At 40.8% G+C, this 21,411-nt stretch overlaps 1 protein-coding gene across 2 annotated transcripts in view; it reads left to right on the top strand.

Moving 5' to 3' along the window:
* The window catches only part of SYTL4 (synaptotagmin like 4), a 115,349-nt gene extending 95,355 nt beyond the window's left edge, over positions 1 to 19,994 (top strand). For both annotated transcript variants that reach the window (XM_063938346.1, XM_063938347.1), the window contains exons 13-17: positions 83 to 244; positions 1,715 to 1,820; positions 2,896 to 2,995; positions 16,594 to 16,802; positions 17,419 to 19,994. In XM_063938346.1, coding sequence (XP_063794416.1) covers positions 83 to 244; positions 1,715 to 1,820; positions 2,896 to 2,995; positions 16,594 to 16,802; positions 17,419 to 17,552 — 711 coding nt within the window. In that variant the 3' untranslated portion in view covers positions 17,553 to 19,994. The remainder of the gene's footprint in view (positions 1 to 82; positions 245 to 1,714; positions 1,821 to 2,895; positions 2,996 to 16,593; positions 16,803 to 17,418) is intronic.
* The last annotated feature ends 1,417 nt before the right edge of the window (positions 19,995 to 21,411 follow it).

Genomic DNA, 21,411 nt, shown 5'->3' on the forward strand with positions numbered 1-21,411 from the left:
GAGAAAACTCCCAGTCCCCATTTATTATGTAAATGTTTCTGTTTTCTTAATTACACATTTTCCGATTCCTCTCTCCCCGAAGTACATAGTCCCAGAGTCGGTCCTTCTTATGAGAACCCTGCAACTCTCCGTGTGGCACCATGATCGGTTTGGGAGGAACACCTTCCTTGGAGAGGTGAATCTGCCTCTAGATTCCTGGAACTTCGACAGCACAATTGAAGAATGTCTTCCGCTGCATGGGAAGGTTTGTCTCATCTGCCCTCATATGTGTGCATAAGATTACAGAGGCTTGTGTAGAATTTATTAACAGGTCTTTAATAGCAAGGCTATAACCACAATCTCCAGTCACACTTAGTATCGTGTTATGGGTTGTGTTGGGGTAGTATCGTGTTATGGGTTGTGTTGGAGTAGTATTGTATTATGGGTTGTGTTGGAGTAGTATTGTATTATGGGTTGTGTTGGAGTAGTATTGTGTTATGGGTTGTGTTGGAGTAGTATTGTGTTATGGGTTGTGTTGGAGTAGTATCGTGTTATGGGTTGTGTTGGAGTAGTATCGTGTTATGGGTGGTGTTGGAGTAGTATTGTGTTATGGGTGGTGTTGGAGTAGTATTGTGTTATGGGTTGTGTTGGAGTAGTATCGTATTATGGGTTGTGTTGGAGTAGTATTGTGTTATGGGTTGTGTTGGAGTAGTATTGTGTTATGGGTTGTGTTGGAGTACGGACAGAGTTTGCGTTGGGAGTAAAGTATTGCTTAGTTTGCCCAATAGTGCAGGTAGTATTGGTTCTAGTAGGTCTGTCTGCCTGGTCCACCATAGGCTTATACAGTCCAGTGTTCCGTTACTCTTTCCTTTGTCACTTGCCAGTTTTCGCGTGTTTGCGTCCATGGGCGATGGCTTTGGCTGCAGAGTTTTGCGCGGAGCTCTGCTGATAAATAATGTAGTCCAAACAGTGGTTCTACTCTAGTAGTAATTTATTAAAGTTTACCCCAGCATGACGTGCCCTACTAACGATCTCACTGTAACAAACTGAATACGGATTATACGGAAGCTATATATAACCGTATGTTACCTTACACTCTCTGTAGGAGTAAGATGTGCACTTTTTTTATTTATTTTATGTTTATATTCTACAACAATCATTAAAAAAAATAGTATTAATATATTTTGAAACAAAGTATTCTTCCCTTTTCCTTTTATATCATATACTCAAGGTGAATATCATTACTGTATCATTAGTACGATAAACACTGGATTTATGTAGTAATGATCAAAAAATTACAGGCAACAAAATAGATTGCAGGTGCAGGAAGTGTGTGTATGTATGTATGTATGTATGTATGTATGTATGTATGTATATGTATATATGTGTATATGTATGTATATATATATATATATATATATATATATATATATATATATTTATTCACTACTCACCAGCCCATGAACATGACGAGGCAACATAACAGTAATGTCAGCGTGCGAGCTTGAACGGAGCAACAATTGAATTGCTCTGTCGGGTGCCATCTAGTGGCCGCCGGCGCGCAAAACACTTTAATTCCCCCCCCATAGAGGCGAGGAACAGTGTTAGCCTTTTATTATATAGGATGGGACCTCTGGCTCCACGTTTGACTTCGGCTGCTGACAAGGCTGCATGTGCAGCTTGTGTTACTTGTGTATTGTCTGCCTCTGATCACCGTTTTCCGGTTGTGTTACAGGGCAACGCAGATCCCGGCTACATGTCCAACTACAAAGGGGACTTGGTTGTCTCCTTAAAGTACATTCCGCCGTCAAAGTCCACAAGCGGAAGTGAGAGGAGAAAAAGTGAGTACTTGTCTGATTCATTAGTCGTATAATGGGTACTAGTATTGCTGTGTCTATAGAGAAGTAGTCTAGAGCCTAATCAGTACTCCGGGCAACGCACATAGGGTTCCTATTTGCATTCCGAATGCGGCCGTATTCGGACCCGAATGCGATTCAGCAGGGTATCTGAATCCAAAAATGGGGGTTCCTAATTGCAGTTATACTACTACTTGCAGGAATAGTTTTCAACAGCCCATTTCAGGCGGCAGTCCTTATTCTTCAGGCATCAGGAAGGAATCCAGAATTGTGATATCCGGCAAAATGATTTAAAGCAACCAACACAATTTTCGAGTAGCTGGAACAGGGAACAATAGCCAAATAAATCACTTATTGGACATTGCTCATATAAATCCACTAGATACTTTTGCAGAATCCGGGGGCCTGTTAATATTTACCCTAAAATGCAGTTTGCTAGTTCCCATGGGTATAGAACTGGCAGATATGTGTATAGTAAGATGAAGAACAAAGATCTGCAGTGTACCATGTATCTGATTGTTCCTGTAACACTGTGCTTTACATGCACATGGGCACAATGTCCCCACAAGCAGAGATCCTTAGTACAGAAGTAGGTAGGGTTGGGGCTGGCTGGGTGGACAAGTGATGGAGGACTGGCACCATTTGGGGATTTTGGGGTGACCTTCAGTCTTGCATGTTTCACTCTCAGGGTCTGCGGTGCTTTATATCGAGCTCTGGAAGGGGTTAGGGAAGGAAATTTGTTCTTATTAAGCCTTTAGTCTTTTTTTTTTAATTTTTTTATAATTGTTTTCTGACCAGATTCTAATCCATATTCCCCATAGGAATGGTGATACCACCGAATTTCCTAGCATTTACTTTTCACTGGTGGTTGACATATTTTTAACACAAATGATCCACCTTAACCTAGCCCCACGTAAATAAACAACTTTGGGTGGTGATATAAAGACATTGGTGAAGAGCACAGAATAGAGCTAGACAGTACCGGACTAATGACCGCTGTTACAGCTTGTGTGTGAGCTGTGGTGTAGATGCCATTTTTTATTTTATTTTTTTGTATAAGGTAAATCAGACGAAGGAGGAGAACTTCAAGTCTGGATTAAAGAGGCCAAAAATCTGACTGCCGTTAAGCCAGGAGGAACCTCTGATAGCTTTGTTAAGGGGTGAGACATGATAATGGAATATAAATGCTACATTTTATTTCTTAGACTGTGATTTATAATAATGCATAGTTGTCGTGACGTGAGGGTGTGATAGATACCTCCCTGTCTTTCTAAAGGGATTACAAATCCCTTATATTATATCTCACATTCATTATTAAACGCTTGGTTCTGCTAAAATGAAAGCTTGGTTCAAGAGCTGACATATTTTAAGAAGTCTTCATTTACTTTCTTACTAATCTAAAAATGTAATCAGACTTCTTATAAACTCCAAAAATATCTGCCTTAACAACCAAGCAACAATTACATGTGCATTTAAGAACACAAAGACAGAGCATTGTTAAATTGATGTGACATAGAAGGTCACAATGCTTAATGCATACAAAAAAAAAATAACAAAATGACCCAAAACATACAATTGCAAAACAAATTTATTTGAAATTAAACATTAATAAAATAGAAATGACCATTCCATCCTCCAAATTCTGCAACTTCTGTACGGTTAGATGGACTTTTCAGTTCATTAGTAGAAAGAGAGAGCCTTAAGAAGTGACCGTTTTCACAATTTTCATTACCTTTGTAAAACGTCTTTATACTTTAACCCCACCTCATGGTTTTAGAATTCTTTTTACACACCTTTTTCAAGTGCTGAACTCGATAAAGCACATCAGAGTTTTAACAACAATTAAACAGAACATGAGTTTACACACACACAGGCATATGAAACAACATTAGAAATTGTGGTTTAGGAAGACATGTAATTTCTCAATGTTCTCAATGAGGTTTGATATTTATAGTTGACACATGTCATGTAGCTCATTCCACTAATTACAGAAAGGCACGGAGATCTCCCAACACATGGATTAAGAAAAAGTTTTTTTAAGTATCTTCCTTATAGGAGATAACAGGAGATATCCTCAACCATTGTCTTTTTGTAGGCACAGTATCATTACTGGTTATAGATGATTTGCTGATCTTATCCTTTAGTTGCTTCCTTCTTCTTACTCTAACAATGTGGAAAAAACTTACGGTCATATTTAACAAAGAATGAAGAGGCTTTTTGCTGGCGAAAATATATTTTTGCCGGCAACAGGCTGATTTTCACTTCACGCTATATACTACTATTATTATCACAAGTGCTGAGTATCTCAAGTGGACCTTTCTCAGGCTTCATCATGAAGTCTAATGCATTCATATTTATTGCAGTTAATCTTTTAGCAAATTGAAATTTCTCTAACGTCCTAGTGGATGCTGGGGACTCCGTCAGGACCATGGGGAATAGCGGGCTCCGCAGGAGACACAGGGCACATCTAAAAAAGCTTTTAGGTCACATGGTGCGTACTGGCTCCTCCCCCTATGACCCTCCTCCAAGCCTCAGTTAGGTTTTTGTGCCCGTCCGAGAGGGTGCAATCTAGGTGGCTCTCTTAAAGAGCTGTTTAGAAAAGTTTTTTTTTAGGTTTCAATCTCAGTGATTCCTGCTGGCAACAGGATCACTGCATCGAGGGACTTAGGGGAGAGATTTCCAACTCACCTGCGTGCAGGATGGATTGGAGTCTTAGGCTACTGGACACTTAGCTCCAGAGGGAGTCGGAACACAGGTCAGCCTGGGGTTCGTCCCGGAGCCGCGCCGCCGATCCCCCTTACAGACGCTGAAGAGACGGCAGAACGGAGGTCCGGAAAACAGGCGGCAGAAGACTCCACAGTCTTCATGAAGGTAGCGCACAGCACTGCAGCTGTGCGCCATTGTTGTCACACGGCTCACTGACTCAGTCACGGAGGGTGCAGGGCGCTGCTGGGGGCGCCCTGGGCAGCAATATAATTACCTTTAGTGGCAAAAGAAATACATCACATATACCCATTAAGGCTATATGTATGTATTTTGACCCAGGCCAGTTTCTTAAAAACCGGGAGAAAAATCCCGCCGAAAAAGGGGCGGAGCTTATTCTCCTCAGCACTCAGCGCCATTTTCCTGCTCAGCTCCGCTGGTGAGGAAGGCTCCCAGGACTCTCCCCTGCACTGCACTACAGAAACAGGGTAACAAAGAGAAGGGGGGCATAAATTGGCGATATTTATATATTAAGAGCGCATATATAGTAAACAACACCTTCTAGGGTTGTTTTTATACATTTATAGCGCTTTTGGTGTGTGCTGGCAAACTCTCCCTCTGTCTCCCCAAAGGGCTAAGGGGTCCTGTCTTCGATTAGAGCATTCCCTGTGTGGCTGCTGTGTGTCGGTACGTGTGTGTCGACATGTATGAGGACGATGTTGGTGTGGAGGCAGAGCAATTGCCGATGATGGTAATGTCACCCCCTAGGGAGTCGACACCGGAATGGATGGCTTTAGTTATGGAATTACGTGATAATGTCAGCACACTGCAAAAGTCAGTTGACGAAATAAGACGCCCGGCAAACCAGTTAGTACCGGTTCAGGCGTCTCAGACACCGTCAGGGGCTGTAAAACGTCCTTTACCTCAGTCAGTCGACACGGGTACCGACACAGATGAATCTAGTGTCGACGGTGAAGAAACAAACGTATTTTCCAATAGGGCCACACGTTATATGATCACGGCAATGAAGGAGGCGTTACAGATCTCTGATACTGCTGGTACCTCAAAAAGGGGTATTATGTGGGGGGTGAAAAAACTACCTGTATTTTTCCCAGAATCAGAGGAATTGAATGATGTGTGTGATGAAGCGTGGGTTACCCCCGATAGAAAATTGCTAATTTCAAAGAAGTTGTTGGCATTATACCCTTTCCCACCAGAGGTTAGGGCGCGCTGGGAAACACCCCCTAAGGTGGATAAGGCGCTCACACGTTTATCAAAGCAAGTGGCGTTGCCGTCTCCTGATACGGCCGCCCTCAAGGATCCAGCAGATAGGAGGCTGGAAACTACACTGAAGAGTATATACACACATACTGGTGTTATACTGCGACCGGCAATAGCCTCAGCCTGGATGTGCAGTGCTGGGGTAGTGTGGTTGGATTCTCTGACTGAAAATATTGAGACCCTGGATAGGGACAGTATTTTATTGACTCTAGAGCAATTAAAGGATGCTTTTCTTTATATGCGAGATGCTCAGAGGGATGTTTGTACTCTAGCATCAAGAGTAAGCGCGATGTCCATATCTGCCAGAAGAAGTTTATGGACGCGACAGTGGTCAGGTGATGCGGATTCCAAGAGGCATATGGAAGTATTGCCATATAAAGGAGAGGAATTGTTTGGGGTCGGTCTTTCGGACCTGGTGACCACGGCAACTGCCGGCAAATCCACCTTTTTACCTCAGACCCCTTCACAACAGAAAAAGACACCGTCTTTTCAGCCGCAGTCCTTTCGCTCCTATAAAAAGCGACCAAAAGGACAGTCTTATCTGCCGAGAGGCAGAGGAAAGGGTAAGAAAGGGCAGCACGCAGCCCCTGCCCAGGAACAGAAGCCCGCCCCGGCTTCTACAAAGCCATCAGCATGACGCTGGGGCTTTACAAGCGGACCCAGGAACGGTGGGGGGTCGACTCAAGATTTTCAGCAATCAATGGGCTCACTCACAAGTGGACCCGTGGGTCCTGCAGATAATATCTCAGGGTTACATGCTGGAGTTCGAAAGGTTTCCCCCTCGCCGGTTCCTAAAGTCTGCTTTACCAACGTCTCCCTCAGAAAGGACGTCGGTTTTGGAAGCCATTCACAAGCTGTATTCTCAGCAGGTGATAGTCAAGGTACCCCTCCTACAACAGGGAAAGGGGTATTATTCCACACTATTTGTGGTACCGAAGCCGGACGGTTCGGTAAGACCTATTCTAAATCTGAAATCCTTGAACCTGTACATACAGAAATTCAAGTTGTTGCCTTATAGGTAATTGTCTGCACTTAGTATAATATTAGGGCAATGGATATTGTCTGAATCAAAATATAATTCATTATAAATAGGCGATGTTACCATAGTGGACAGTATACTGGATATATATAGTAAGGAATAGATATGAAATAAGTTTGAATGTATGAGGTAATGTTTAGCTGATTTAAGAGATTAGGTTTGTGTATGTGTTTATATAGATATACTGTATATTTGTGTTTTACAGCAAGATGGTAAAAAATAGTGTAGGGAACAGGTTTATTCTGCTCTAGTCATAAATAAGGCCAGAGAGGTTACAGTAAGATCAAGAGTCATTGTAGAGAAAAGGTATTAGGCCATAAATGATAATAGGTATGTGACAGAGCTCTGTTGGTCATTGGAATTCACAGGTGTGCTTACAGTAGATCAGAATCTACTGGTTTGTCTATTGTCCAGTGAAGGTTAAAAGCTAGGGAGTATAAATTAACTACTATGAAAAGAGATCACATCCATTGATAAAACATTGTGTAACCGACCCCAGGAAAACTTGTCAATACAACAGAACTTTGGATGAAAAGACATTCCAGATTTTACAATACTATACTTGCTTAAGGCAGTGTGGACACCACACTTTTATGACACCATGCCTCCGTGAACAGGACACGACAGCCCAGTTCAATGTTTGTTTTATTACACCTTGGAATCTGACAAACCTATAATTACCTATTCCATTGGAAACTATGAGAATATGATAGTTTGAATTGGTAAAATATGAGATAAAAGGACCAGACTTGTAGTTAGGAGTTAGAAGGAAGAGGGAGAGGGAGAAGAAGAAGAAGGAAGGAAGTCAGTCAGGAGGAGAAGTCATGGAGAACATGCAGAAGGAATGATTCTTGGGATGGCAATCTTTAACTTGCAAGTATACATTTTATGTTAGCAATTGAAACTGTTTGTGAAACTTATGTCATGTTGTTTTATGTTATGTAACGAAGGAAGCATATATAATTATAATTAGTATATATATCACTACTGTGTATATCTTATTCTGTACGATTTGATCTGCCTGTAAATAAAGAATCATATAAAAAGAGCGGTAATATTCAAGCTTGAACTCTCTTTAAGGAATCTTAACTTAATAACTTCATAAGTCATATGTATAAGGACTGCATATATGTATCAGCCAATTAGTTTGTAAGCCTGACATAATATATTTGCAGATATATATGATAAATGCATATTAATTGAAATATATCCATATATTAAATACCATATATGATATATTAAATATTAATATTCATAAATATGATTCCATAAATCAATATTGGCGACCACGAATTGGACTTGTTATTACTGAATCTGATTATCTGATTTATAATATTTATGAGGAGTAGCAAATGCTATAAGCTGGCTACCAAATCTGCAGAATCACGGTGGGGATGTATCTATGAAAATTTATTACCATTGTGTAATGTCAATTTTGTATTCTGTATAACCTAGGATAAATGTGTTAGTGCAATATACGTTATTTTAACTAACATAATATCTATTAGGAAGCAGCACCAAAGGCTATAAGCCTGCTGGCAAAATACAAGATCACAGTGGAATAGGTTACAAATGAGAATAAAGAATTTAAAGGCCTAGAATAGAAAATGTGCACAGTGGAAAAGAGTATTTCCAAATAAATGTATAAATGTACCAGGTATTAGAGTTTAACCTTAAGACACCGGTCAATCTTAAGGAGAGGATACCTTCAGTACTAAAAACAAAGAATATATAAATTTAGCATTGAAATGTTAAAAATGCAAAAGTTTTCTGTAGCATTTAGAAAAATGCGCAGAACTGCGGCTCTAGAAGCCAAACAGAAATGTAAAGAAGAATCAGGTTCACGTCTTCGTAAGGCGTGCCTGACCATTAATGCAAAAATGCATTCGTTATTTAAGTCCCTTAAACAGAAAAATAAACAGAAAAAGTTTGGGGCAGAAGCGAAAAGCCTGACAGTTTGTAATCAAATTGTCAAGATCTCTGATGAAGAGATAACATCCAGCAAGCAAGCTGAGATAGAAACACCAAACAGGAATAGTGTTGAGGTATGTGAAACTCTGTACACAGAGTCTACAGGAGTCAGAAATGACTTAATCAGTCAAGATCCTAAAATTAAGGAAAGTTACATGTTGCAGGACTGCATCAATGTGCAGCGCATGGAGTCTGCTATGGTCACACAGACCACCAGCAGAACAGCCTCTGTGGTAAAGGAAGAAAGTAGCAATGTGCCGGATGTGTCTATCATCAGACAGCACATTAATGTAAAGGAGGTAGCAGCAATAGGAGATGTCCCCTATACTGTGTCTAGTAAGGGGGAAGATCATTGTAACTCAGATTATGAGTATTCTGCTGAATACACTCTCAGAGTTCCCAATGTAAATGAAGAATTTGTTATGCCCTTAGGCAAAGGTGAATTGTCAGCAGATTTAAACACTGATAGCAGCAGTACAGTGCACACAGGGGTGGGGAAGTTCCCCATGGTGAAAACTCCCATGGCAACCAGAGTTGCAAACCTTGAAATGTATTCACCTGGAAACATGTTTAAAGGGAAAATCCATGAAATTAATTCAGGAATGCATGTTTACAAACAAAGTTCCCAAACTTATGTAACCCCCACAGAGCACTCAGAGACTTCTAGTGATGGTGCAAATGTTTGCATGCTCTCAGAGAGACCACATGCAGAGTGTCATTCTGCAAACCACACACCAATTAACAATGACAAAAAGGATCACCAGGATGAAAATGTTTTTATGCCCTGGTGCCATAACCATTTTATTACAGGTGTGGAAAGACAGAAAGCCCTGGGACCTGCAATACATATTTGGCAAAGTTTAACAAGTTTCTCTCCCCACAAAAGTAGGTTTTTTCAGAAGCTCCAAGATTCTTCCAAACTAAGGAGCCACACCAAGCAGCAAACGCTATGGTTAAAGACAGTCTGGGACCAGGCTGCATCACAAGGGAGTATGGTCACAAGTGAATACGGTAGTATCATTCCTTTACTTGTTAGATCCAATGAAGCCATTGTTTGCTTTGATGTTCAAACAGCCACAGTTTCCAAATTAAACCTGCATCATATCTGCAGCGACAATTGTGCTGTCATTGACACACAATGTGACAGGAAAGATTGGCACAGGCCAGAAACAATTGTTTGTTTGTTATTCAATCGTTAAAAGACACATTTGTAAATTCTGTACCTGATAACATGCAGCAGATAGGACAGAATGCATAGCAAGCTATGTTAAATCACTGTATAAATATCTGTGATAGTCATTGTATGTATTTTTGTTTGATTCATAGTAATCCTGGCAACCTGTATACAGAATGGTGCAAGACTCCAAAAAGACTCCAATTTACAAGGGAAAAGGTCTTCATTAACCCTTTCATCGCTGCTATCCAGCAAAATCTACATAGCATCCCTAAAGACTGATATATGGACAAATCCTCAAGGAGTTTTCCAGTTTCACAAGAAAGGGGAAGGTTTTCATTAACCCTTTCATCACAAGTAATCATTACTTGTCTTTCAAACTACATGTACACTCCCACAACAGTGTACAGCACATCTCATCACTGTGATTATACAGAACTGTCTCATCCCTTCATATACCTTAATCACATATATGTAAACATTTGTCTGAGATATATTTTATATCATTGCATATATACCTTGTAAATATTTTATGTTTTTTTTATATATTACACAATAGATACTACCTATGCTTCCTTCGTAAAAGCTTCAAAAGTAATTAAATATCTAATACAGGATGGTATACCACGTTATAACAAATTGGGCCGAGATTATTAAGTGGGATGAATAATTCTCTTAATAAAGACTGTCACAAGTCTAAGATAATTATTTGTAGCATAACAGGGTCACTGTATATGCACATGGCTGCATATAAAATAATATTGGATGGAATTAGATATATTTAAAGCCATTCCTAAATGATATTTAATATCTGTTTGAAGCAAAATTATATTCATTTATTGTATTGATAGGATGTTACTATATACACATCAAAAGCATTTTAAATAATTATTAGTCAAAATATAGGTAGGATAGAAAACGCCTTTATATGGGTTAAACTGGTATAAGTTTATGTAAGATTGAGATGTATAAATAGGTACAAGGTAGAATAAGGAGATTTAAGACTGCATGGTAATTTATTCAGTGAGGAAATACAGAACAGAGTAGGTGTACTACTCACAGCCATTTGTGGTACTATTGCCCGAAGACAATTAAGACCTACTATTAACAAGCAAGGAAAGAAAGAAAGAAAGAAAAAAAAAAAAAGACTGTTTCATATATGCCTGTTCTATTCAAAATCACAACCTGTTTGTGCAAAAGCAATATGGACACTGGTCACAACTGCGGCATTGGATAAACGCAAAGGAAACAGAACTGCTAAAGACTGTATAAAGACTATTACTATTACTGAGGGTCGTCACAAGTACTGAATGTTCAAGACACAGCACTCGACGTACACAGCCCTCTGCCTCAAACAGCGAAATGGCAAGCAAAGGAGCAGCTGCTACGAAGAATTCTACTTCTAGTAATGGTGCAAATGTTGCAAACGCAAGGCCATAATGCAAACGCAAGGCATCTCCAATTGCAAGCAAACCACGCAGATGACAGTCTTATCCCAGTAAAATTGCTACATACAAGAACAGCAAAAATGTCCAAACGTACTGATCCAGATACAGAAAAAAGGTCTACAATTGGGCTATGGTATTCCAAATGTCTGTAGAAATTAGTTTTCCTCATGAATACTGAATAAAAACCTCAGTTTTGTCTGCTTTAGTTAAAAGTAGAATAAGGTTAGGTAAGCTAAGAATTTTTAGAGATTTTTAAAATCATAATGGTTATTATTATTACACTTATGGTATATATTATGGTTACAACGAAAGTTATGTTTGAAGGAATATTTTGAAATGTATTTGGAAGCAATTACGCTAGTTTAAGGTGTGGCCAATCAAAAGAATTTCTCATGGCCACAAGGGGGCGACTGTTGCCTTATAGGTAATTGTCTGCACTTAGTATAATATTAGGGCAATGGATATTGTCTGAATCAAAATATAATTCATTATAAATAGGCGATGTTACCATAGTGGACAGTATACTGGATATATATAGTAAGGAATAGATATGAAATAAGTTTGAATGTATGAGGTAATGTTTAGCTGATTTAAGAGATTAGGTTTGTGTATGTGTTTATATAGATATACTGTATATTTGTGTTTTACAGCAAGATGGTAAAAAATAGTGTAGGGAACAGGTTTATTCTGCTCTAGTCATAAATAAGGCCAGAGAGGTTACAGTAAGATCAAGAGTCATTGTAGAGAAAAGGTATTAGGCCATAAATGATAATAGGTATGTGACAGAGCTCTGTTGGTCATTGGAATTCACAGGTGTGCTTACAGTAGATCAGAATCTACTGGTTTGTCTATTGTCCAGTGAAGGTTAAAAGCTAGGGAGTATAAATTAACTACTATGAAAAGAGATCACATCCATTGATAAAACATTGTGTAACCGACCCCAGGAAAACTTGTCAATACAACAGAACTTTGGATGAAAAGACATTCCAGATTTTACAATACTATACTTGCTTAAGGCAGTGTGGACACCACACTTTTATGACACCATGCCTCCGTGAACAGGACACGACAGCCCAGTTCAATGTTTGTTTTATTACACCTTGGAATCTGACAAACCTATAATTACCTATTCCATTGGAAACTATGAGAATATGATAGTTTGAATTGGTAAAATATGAGATAAAAGGACCAGACTTGTAGTTAGGAGTTAGAAGGAAGAGGGAGAGGGAGAAGAAGAAGGAGAAGGAAGGAAGTCAGTCAGGAGGAGAAGTCATGGAGAACATGCAGAAGGAATGATTCTTGGGATGGCAATCTTTAACTTGCAAGTATACATTTTATGTTAGCAATTGAAACTGTTTGTGAAACTTATGTCATGTTGTTTTATGTTATGTAACGAAGGAAGCATATATAATTATAATTAGTATATATATCACTACTGTGTATATCTTATTCTGTACGATTTGATCTGCCTGTAAATAAAGAATCATATAAAAAGAGCGGTAATATTCAAGCTTGAACTCTCTTTAAGGAATCTTAACTTAATAACTTCATAAGTCATATGTATAAGGACTGCATATATGTATCAGCCAATTAGTTTGTAAGCCTGACATAATATATTTGCAGATATATATGATAAATGCATATTAATTGAAATATATCCATATATTAAATACCATATATGATATATTAAATATTAATATTCATAAATATGATTCCATAAATCAATAAAGTTCAAGATGGAGTCACTCAGAGCAGTGATAGCGAATCTGGAAGAAGGGGACTTCATGGTGTCCCTGGACATAAAGGATGCTTATCTGCATGTCCCAATTTACCACTCACACCAAGGGTATCTCAGGTTCGTGATACAAGACTGTCATTATCAGTTTCAAACGCTGCCGTTTGGTTTGTCCACGGCCCCTCGGGTCTTTACCAAGGTAATGACCGAAATGATGGTTCTTCTACGAAGAAAAGGCGTATTAATTATCCCTTACTTGGACGATCTCCTGATAAGGGCAAAGTCCAGAGAACAGCTGGAAGTCGGTGTAGCACTAACCCAGGTAGTGCTTCAGCAACACGGGTGGATTCTGAATCTTCCAAAATCTCAATTGACCCCGACAACTCGTCTGCTGTTCCTGGGAATGATTCTGGACACGGTTCAGAAAAAGGTGTTTCTCCCGGAGGAGAAAGCAAGGGAGTTATCCGAACTTGTCAGGAACCTCCTAAAACCAGGAACGGTGTCAGTACATCAATGCACAAGAGTCCTGGGAAAGATGGTGGCTTCGTACGAAGCGATTCCATTCGGCAGATTCCATGCACGGACATTTCAGTGGGATCTGCTGGACAAATGGTCCGGATCGCATCTGCACATGCATCAGCGGATAGCACTGTCACCGAGAACAAGGTTGTCTCTCCTGTGGTGGCTGCAGACTGCCCATCTGTTAGTGGGCCGCAGATTCGGCATACAGGACTGGGTCCTGGTGACTACGGATGCCAGCCTACGAGGTTGGGGAGCAGTCACAAAGGGAAGAAACTTCCAGGGCGTGTGGTCAAACCTGGAGACGTCTCTTCACATAAATATACTGGAGCTAAGAGCGATCTACAATGCTCTAAGTCTGGCAAAACCGCTGCTTCAGGGTCAGCCGGTGTTGATCCAGTCCGACAACATCACGGCAGTCGCCCACGTAAACCGACAAGGCGGCACGAGAAGCAGGAGTGCAATGGCAGAAGCTGCAAGGATTCTGCGCTGGGCGGAGAATCATGTCATAGCACTGTCAGCAGTGTTCATCCCGGGAGTGGACAACTGGGAAGCAGATTTCCTCAGCAGACACGACCTTCACCCGGGAGAGTGGGGACTTCATCCAGAAGTTTTCCACATGATTGTGAACCGTTGGGAAAAACCAAAGGTAGACATGATGGCGTCTCGCCTCAACAAAAAATTGGACAGGTATTGCGCCAGGTCAAGAGACCCTCAGGCAATAGCTGTGGACGCTCTGGTAACACCGTGGGTGTACCAGTCAGTGTATGTGTTCCCTCCTCTGCCTCTCATACCAAAGGTACTGAGAATTATACGGAAAAGAGGAGTAAGAACGATACTGGTGGCTCCGGACTGGCCAAGGAGAACTTGGTATCCGGAACTTCAAGAGATGCTCACGGAGGATCCGTGGCCTCTACCTCTAAGAAGGGATCTGCTTCAGCAGGGACCTTGTATGTTCCAAGACTTACCGCGTCTGCGTTTGACGGCATGGCGGTTGAACGCCGGATTCTAAAAGAAAAGGGCATTCCAGAGGAAGTTATTCCTACCTTGATTAAGGCTAGAAAGGAAGTGACTGTACAACATTATCACCGCATTTGGCGAAAATATGTTGCGTGGTGTGAGGCCAAGAAGGCTCCAACGGAAGAATTTCAATTGGGTCGATTCTTACATTTCCTGCAAGCAGGATTGTCTATGGGCCTAAAATTGGGGTCCATTAAAGTTCAAATTTCGGCCTTATCAATTTTCTTCCAGAAGGAATTGGCGTCAGTGCCTGAAGTACAAACTTTTGTCAAAGGTGTACTACATATACAACCCCCAATAGTGCCTCCAGTGGCACCGTGGGATTTGAACGTGGTTCTAAATTTTCTCAAATCTCATTGGTTTGAGCCGTTAAAATCGGTAGAATTAAAATACCTTACATGGAAGGTAACCATGCTGTTGGCCCTGGCTTCTGCCAGGAGAGTTTCAGAGTTGGCAGCTTTGTCATACAAGAGCCCATATCTGATATTCCATTCGGACAGGGCAGAATTGAGGACACGTCCTCAATTTCTCCCTAAGGTGGTTTCGGCATTTCACTTAAACCAGCCTATTGTGGTGCCTGCGGCTACTAGCGACTTGGAGGACTCCAAGTTACTGGACGTTGTCAGAGCATTAAAAATATATATTTCAAGGACAGCTGGAGTCAGAAAAACTGACTCGTTGTTTACATTGTATGCACCCAACAAGATGGGTGCTCCTGCGTCTAAACAGACGATTGCACGTTGGATCTGTAGCACAATCCAACTTGCACATTCTGTGGCAGGCGTGCCACAGCCTAAATCTGTAAAGGCCCACTCCACAAGGAAGGTGGGCTCATCTTGGGCGGCTGCCCGAGGGGTCTCGGCATTACAACTTTGCCGAGCAGCTACGTGGTCAGGGGAGAACACGTTTGTAAAATTTTACAAATTTGATACTCTGGCTACAGAGGACCTGGAGTTTTCTCATTCGGTGCTGCAGAGTCATCCGCACTCTCCCGCCCGTTTGGGAGCTTTGGTATAATCCCCATGGTCCTGACGGAGTCCCCAGCATCCACTAGGACGTTAGAGAAAATAAGAATTTACTTACCGATAATTCTATTTCTCATAGTCCGTAGTGGATGCTGGGCGCCCATCCCAAGTGCGGATTGTCTGCAATGCTTGTACATAGTTATTGTTACAAAATCGGGTTATTACTGTTGTTGTGAGCCATCTTTTCAGAGGCTACTTCGTTTTGTTATCATACTGTTAACTGGGTTCAGATCACAAGTTGTACGGTGTGATTGGTGTGGCTGGTATGAGTCTTACCCGGGATTCAAGATCCTTCCTTATTGTGTACGCTCGTCCGGGCACAGTACCTAACTGAGGCTTGGAGGAGGGTCATAGGGGGAGGAGCCAGTACGCACCATGTGACCTAAAAGCTTTTTTAGATGTGCCCTGTCTGTCTCCTGCGGAGCCCGCTATTCCCCATGGTCCTGACGGAGTCCCCAGCATCCACTACGGACTATGAGAAATAGAATTATCGGTAAGTAAATTCTTATTATTTTACTAAATATTCTCATTTTAATGGAGAGGTGATACTGGAAGTCCAGGCCATCAGTAGAGGATGAAATGTGCACAATTATTAAAACACTCCATCTTATGTAGTAACAACAACCAGTACCAGAAATTGTCGTTAGCTCTCTTGTCTGATCTGCACCCGCCCATAAATTAAGTAGAAGTGGAGAGTTAAATTAAGGAGAAAACCCCTTCAAAGTTTCTGAAGCTCGTAAACTCTGATATTCTTTTTGAAAATCTATTATTTAGCATTTTCTCTTATTCAAAAAGTTTGTCGAGCATTTATAAATAGATCTGTTGCGATTTTATTTCCCACAGTTACTTGTTACCAATAAAGGGCAGAAATACCAAACGGAAGACACCAGTGATGAAGAAGTCCCTGAATCCACACTATAATCACACTTTCGTTTACAATGGAATTAAGCCCGAAGATCTGCAAAACATGTGTCTGGAGCTGACTGTTTGGGACCGAGAACCACTGTCCAGCAATGATTTCCTGGGAGGGGTGAGACTCGGCCCAGGGACTGGTGAGCAAAACCACTTCTACAAAAATCAGTACTTGTTTTATAAATAGGAAATGTTACATTTGGGGAGGGATACAATTAAATAGCAAATCTAAAATAAATATATACATTTGGAATCTCAGGGGGAGATGTATCAACGTTTGGAGAGATAAAGTACCAACGAATCAGTTCCTAAATGTCATTGTACAGACTCTGTTTGACAATGGCAGTTTGGAGCTGATTAATTGGACTTTACCTGTCTCCAAGCTTTGATACCTCTCCTCCATAGATAATTGTAGGTCAGAGAGACCAGGATTATTTTTAAGAAGGTGTAGTTTCACCATGGATCAGATGACATCAGTATTTCCTGCCCAACCAAACAACATGAAAAAGACCATATAAGACTCCCATAGGACGGATTGCTGTCCAGCCTCCACTTCTGCCCTTGGGCAATTTACTGCATTAACAGTTGAAAAGTATTTCAAACGAATTGCTGCTGTAATGATACTATATATTTGAATATTATAAGTTAAGATATTAAGAAGGAAGCTGTGTTTGAGTGTCACTCGCTGCGTATATAATGTATTGATATTAAATATTACTCCCTGTGTCCATATTTATATTGCTGTCTATTTCCTAGGCTTTTTTAATGGACAACCAGTGGACTGGATGGACTCCACAGGAGAGGAACTGAGCCTCTGGAAGAAGATGAGACAATACCCCGGCTCCTGGGCAGAAGGGACCCTACAGTTGAGACCCTCCATGGCCAAGTGAATATAATCCTATATAACAGAATCGGGAGGAAGGGACTGAAATATGTATTTTATGAATATAAAAACCTACTGTATTTTTATCCAGCCAATGAGAAATGTATATTTTGCCGATTATTTATTTTCCTTCCTTTTTATTTTAAATGACATAAGCAGCAATCCTCTTTAGGTATTAACACAGATGTCTATGCTACCCTGTACTGGCGCTGCTATAATGAGGAACACATGTACCAGAATTGCTGCTTAGAGAACCATACATTATAGAGATAATAAATGCTTGCTGCTTTCATCTGTTCCATCAGACTGTCCACGTGAACCCAAAAGAGACCGCTCCTGCTTGCTGTCTTACATAGCTGCCATTATTGTACTGCGGAATATATATCTGAATCAGTGATGGCAAAAATACAACGCCATGTCTCCGTATGAAAATGGTCGCATAGTAGCGTGTTTGGTGAGCTTTGTTGTACGGTGCGATAGGTCTGTATTATTTAGGTCAAAGGGTTTAACTAACAAAGCTCTAGCACAGTAACCATTCTACAACCAAGACACCGCTATCGGAGAATCCTGTTATTCTGCTGTGCAGGCGTCTTCTTGGTTCATTACACTTAGGTACAGAGGCAGCTACAGTTATATCCACTGCCCTGACCTGAGCTCATCTGTTTCTGTATATACGGGGCAATTCCGTTATCTGCTGCTGCCTGCATCCTGGATAACTGCGGAAAGCAACATGGCTCCTGCCACTGCGCACCCCTATGGGGGGGGGGTGCATGGTGAAAGGAACGGTGGCCCTCATTCCGAGTTGATCGCTAGCTGCCGTTGTTCGCTGCGAAGCGATCATTAAAAAAAACGGCTAAACTGCGCATGCGTATGCACCGCAATGCGCACACGCGGCGTACGGGTACAAAGAGCATCGTGGTTTTGCACAGGTTCTAGCGACGCTTTCAGTCGCACTGGCGGTCGCAAGGAGATTGACTGGAAGTGCGAGTTTCTGGGTGGCAACTGACCGTTTTCTGGGAGTGTTTGGGAAAATACAGGTATGGCCGAGCGTTTGCAGGGCGGGTATCTGACGTCATTACCGTGTCATTCGTCGCAGCAATCATCGCACAGAATAAGTAACTACAGGGCTGGTCTTGTATTGCACAAAATGTGTTTGCAGCCACTCTGCTGCACAGGCGTTCACACTCCTGCTAAGCGAAAATACACTCCCCCGTGGGCGGCGACTATGCGCTTGCACGGCTGCTAAAAACAGCGAGCCAGCGATCAACTCGGAATGAGGGTCGGTGTTGTGTCTGCTAAGTGCCGTCATTACCAGTATTTTGGGCTAAGTTGTTCCCACCTAGATGATAGAGTTCCCCTTTAAGTCCAGGGGGCTAAATGGATATTACAGAATTAGTTACTTGCAGATGTTTATGGTGTACATATATTTCTGTTACTTCTCGGTGCTCTGTCTACGCCTATGTATTTATGTGTGTACATATGTATTGTATTCAATATAACTGTATCTCTCGGGCAATGTTAACACGCACGCAATGGTTTTTAAATGGACTTTAAAATGATCATCTAAGAGTTTATTGAACAATTTGTATTTACATGAACAATCTACCTGTGAAAATGATATTGCCTAATTAAGTTAATTATGCGGAGGAATAGAATAGGACTTCAAGCTGAAATTGGCAGTTGAAATCTCAGAAACACAGCATTTCGACTATTTGACACATTAAGTGTAAGTAACTAACTATCCTTAGCGGCATCTGAAACAATGGAAACAGACTATGTAATCCACCATTTATTTCTATGGTTCAAAATGCTGCTGAGAAAAATCTGTTCCTTACGTCTTTGCTGACAAATTGCAGTTATGCTACAGTATATTTCTCAGTTTTCAACAGGTGATTTTAGGCAGAAGTCCTATTTTAAGTACAGGAGTTTTTGGAATAAGTTGTAATACCAAGTATAATGATTATAATGGTTTTTTTTTTTGTTTTAAATATGGTTGATAAACCAGACACCTGTTCACATAGAAAATTATTTTCAAGTTAAGGGTAATGAAATGATCAAACCGACAAATAATCCTATTTTAAACAAATCTATTGGATTAGATTGCACCATTTAAGATTGTGAGTGTTTTGCAAACTGAGCGACAATTGTAAGATCTCATTTAATAGGATTGTTTCCGAAATTACAATGGTTGCATGTGTGTAAACTCAAAGATGTTAGCAATGGGAATAAAATAAATAGTAGTGTAATATTTGCACAGAAGGTTAAGCATACAGTATATTATAGATACCACCCCAGTATATATTTTAAATGTCTTTATATACCAGTACCTTGAATTACCAATGTATGCGCCTCCGCCCTACACAAAAGAAGCCACGTTCCTTTAGTGGCTATTCCATGTCACTACACTGAATACTATTACAATATCATAATAAACGGAAGATAAAGTTAAGTACGTGTTCGTTATAGTATCAACACTTTTGAAGCTTGATGAAAGGTCTCGCTGTGTAAGTGCGCAGTTTCCAGCTGTGCCGGGACTTAGGGTCTACAAACAATAGATGTGTCTTCTATAACAGTGGCATATTCTGATTTGTGTATAATAAGATACAAGGTTTATTACTTAGGAAATTGTAAGTTTATTACAGATCCTGTCATCAATTCAATCACTTGGGTCAAACGGCGCTAATTCAGGTTGGGCAGTCACAATTTGGGGGTTCTATCTTGTCTGTATCGTGGTGGGAGAGTTGGGAAGTATAGCCGATCACTGCTGCTACATGTAGTGGAACACAGGTTCTCAAACTCAGTCCTCAGCACCACAAACAGTCCATGTTTTCCAGGTCTTCTCACAGAATCGCAAGTGAGGTAATTATCTCCACCTGTGGATCTCTTCAAATGTGTCTGTGAATAATGACTACACCTGTGCACCTGCTGGGTGACCTGGGGAACGTGAGGTGTTTGGGGTTCTGAGGACCGAGTGCGTGTGACACTGAGGGGTAAATTTACTAAAGCCTCTAAAAATGAAAAGAGGTGATGTTGCCCATAGTAACCAATCCAGATTCTGTCTATCATTTCTCTATTGCATCCTAGAAACTGACACAGAATCAGAGTGGTTGCTATGGGTAACATCCTCTTTTCATTTCTAGAAGCTTTTAGTAAATTCACCCCTGAGTGTGTGGTGGCAGTGGTGAGGAGGGGGCACTAACGAGCCGCTTGAGTGCTAGAGCAATACCCAATAAATATTTAACTTTTTCTAAAAATAAAAGCTTTAAAAAAACATCCCTGCCTTTTCAGCTAACAGGGCCGCATAATATTGATCCACTGTCCATCTCCTTGGATGTAGACCAAACATTAATGGAAATATGGCAGCATGGATTGGGCAACCTGTGAATAGTTGTCTGAGAAAAACCCAGCTGTTCTGACAATTCATGGAAAGAAAACAGGATAATTCAACATATCAAGCTGCTGCCAAATTATCACCCATATATAAACCTCTCTCCAGCCAGCCGCACAAATACCAGTCAGCAACCAGAAGACAACCTGGAGGAAATCCGTTGGATGAGAGAACATATTTTGCACAAAGAATTCCTATAGATGACACTGTTTTGCTACTAAAATAAACTGAAAAGTTCAGTTACACTTAATTTCCAGATTTGAATTGAGTACAGTTCCCCTTTAAAAAGACCATGTGCGTACACTATACAATGTGCTGTATGCTTCCTCAGCAGTCTTCTGTACAAACGTAACCTGAAATCCTGAACAGTGAGCTCATAGTGATTGGTTTGTGGTCAGAGCTAGAACACTGCCCGGGTTGTGGTTAATGACCATATAATGACGCTGAATTTCCCTGGAAGAGAAGACCCAGAAATCTG

This window comes from Pseudophryne corroboree, chromosome 8, assembly GCF_028390025.1.
Source record: "Pseudophryne corroboree isolate aPseCor3 chromosome 8, aPseCor3.hap2, whole genome shotgun sequence".
NCBI classification, from domain to species: domain Eukaryota; kingdom Metazoa; phylum Chordata; class Amphibia; order Anura; family Myobatrachidae; genus Pseudophryne; species Pseudophryne corroboree.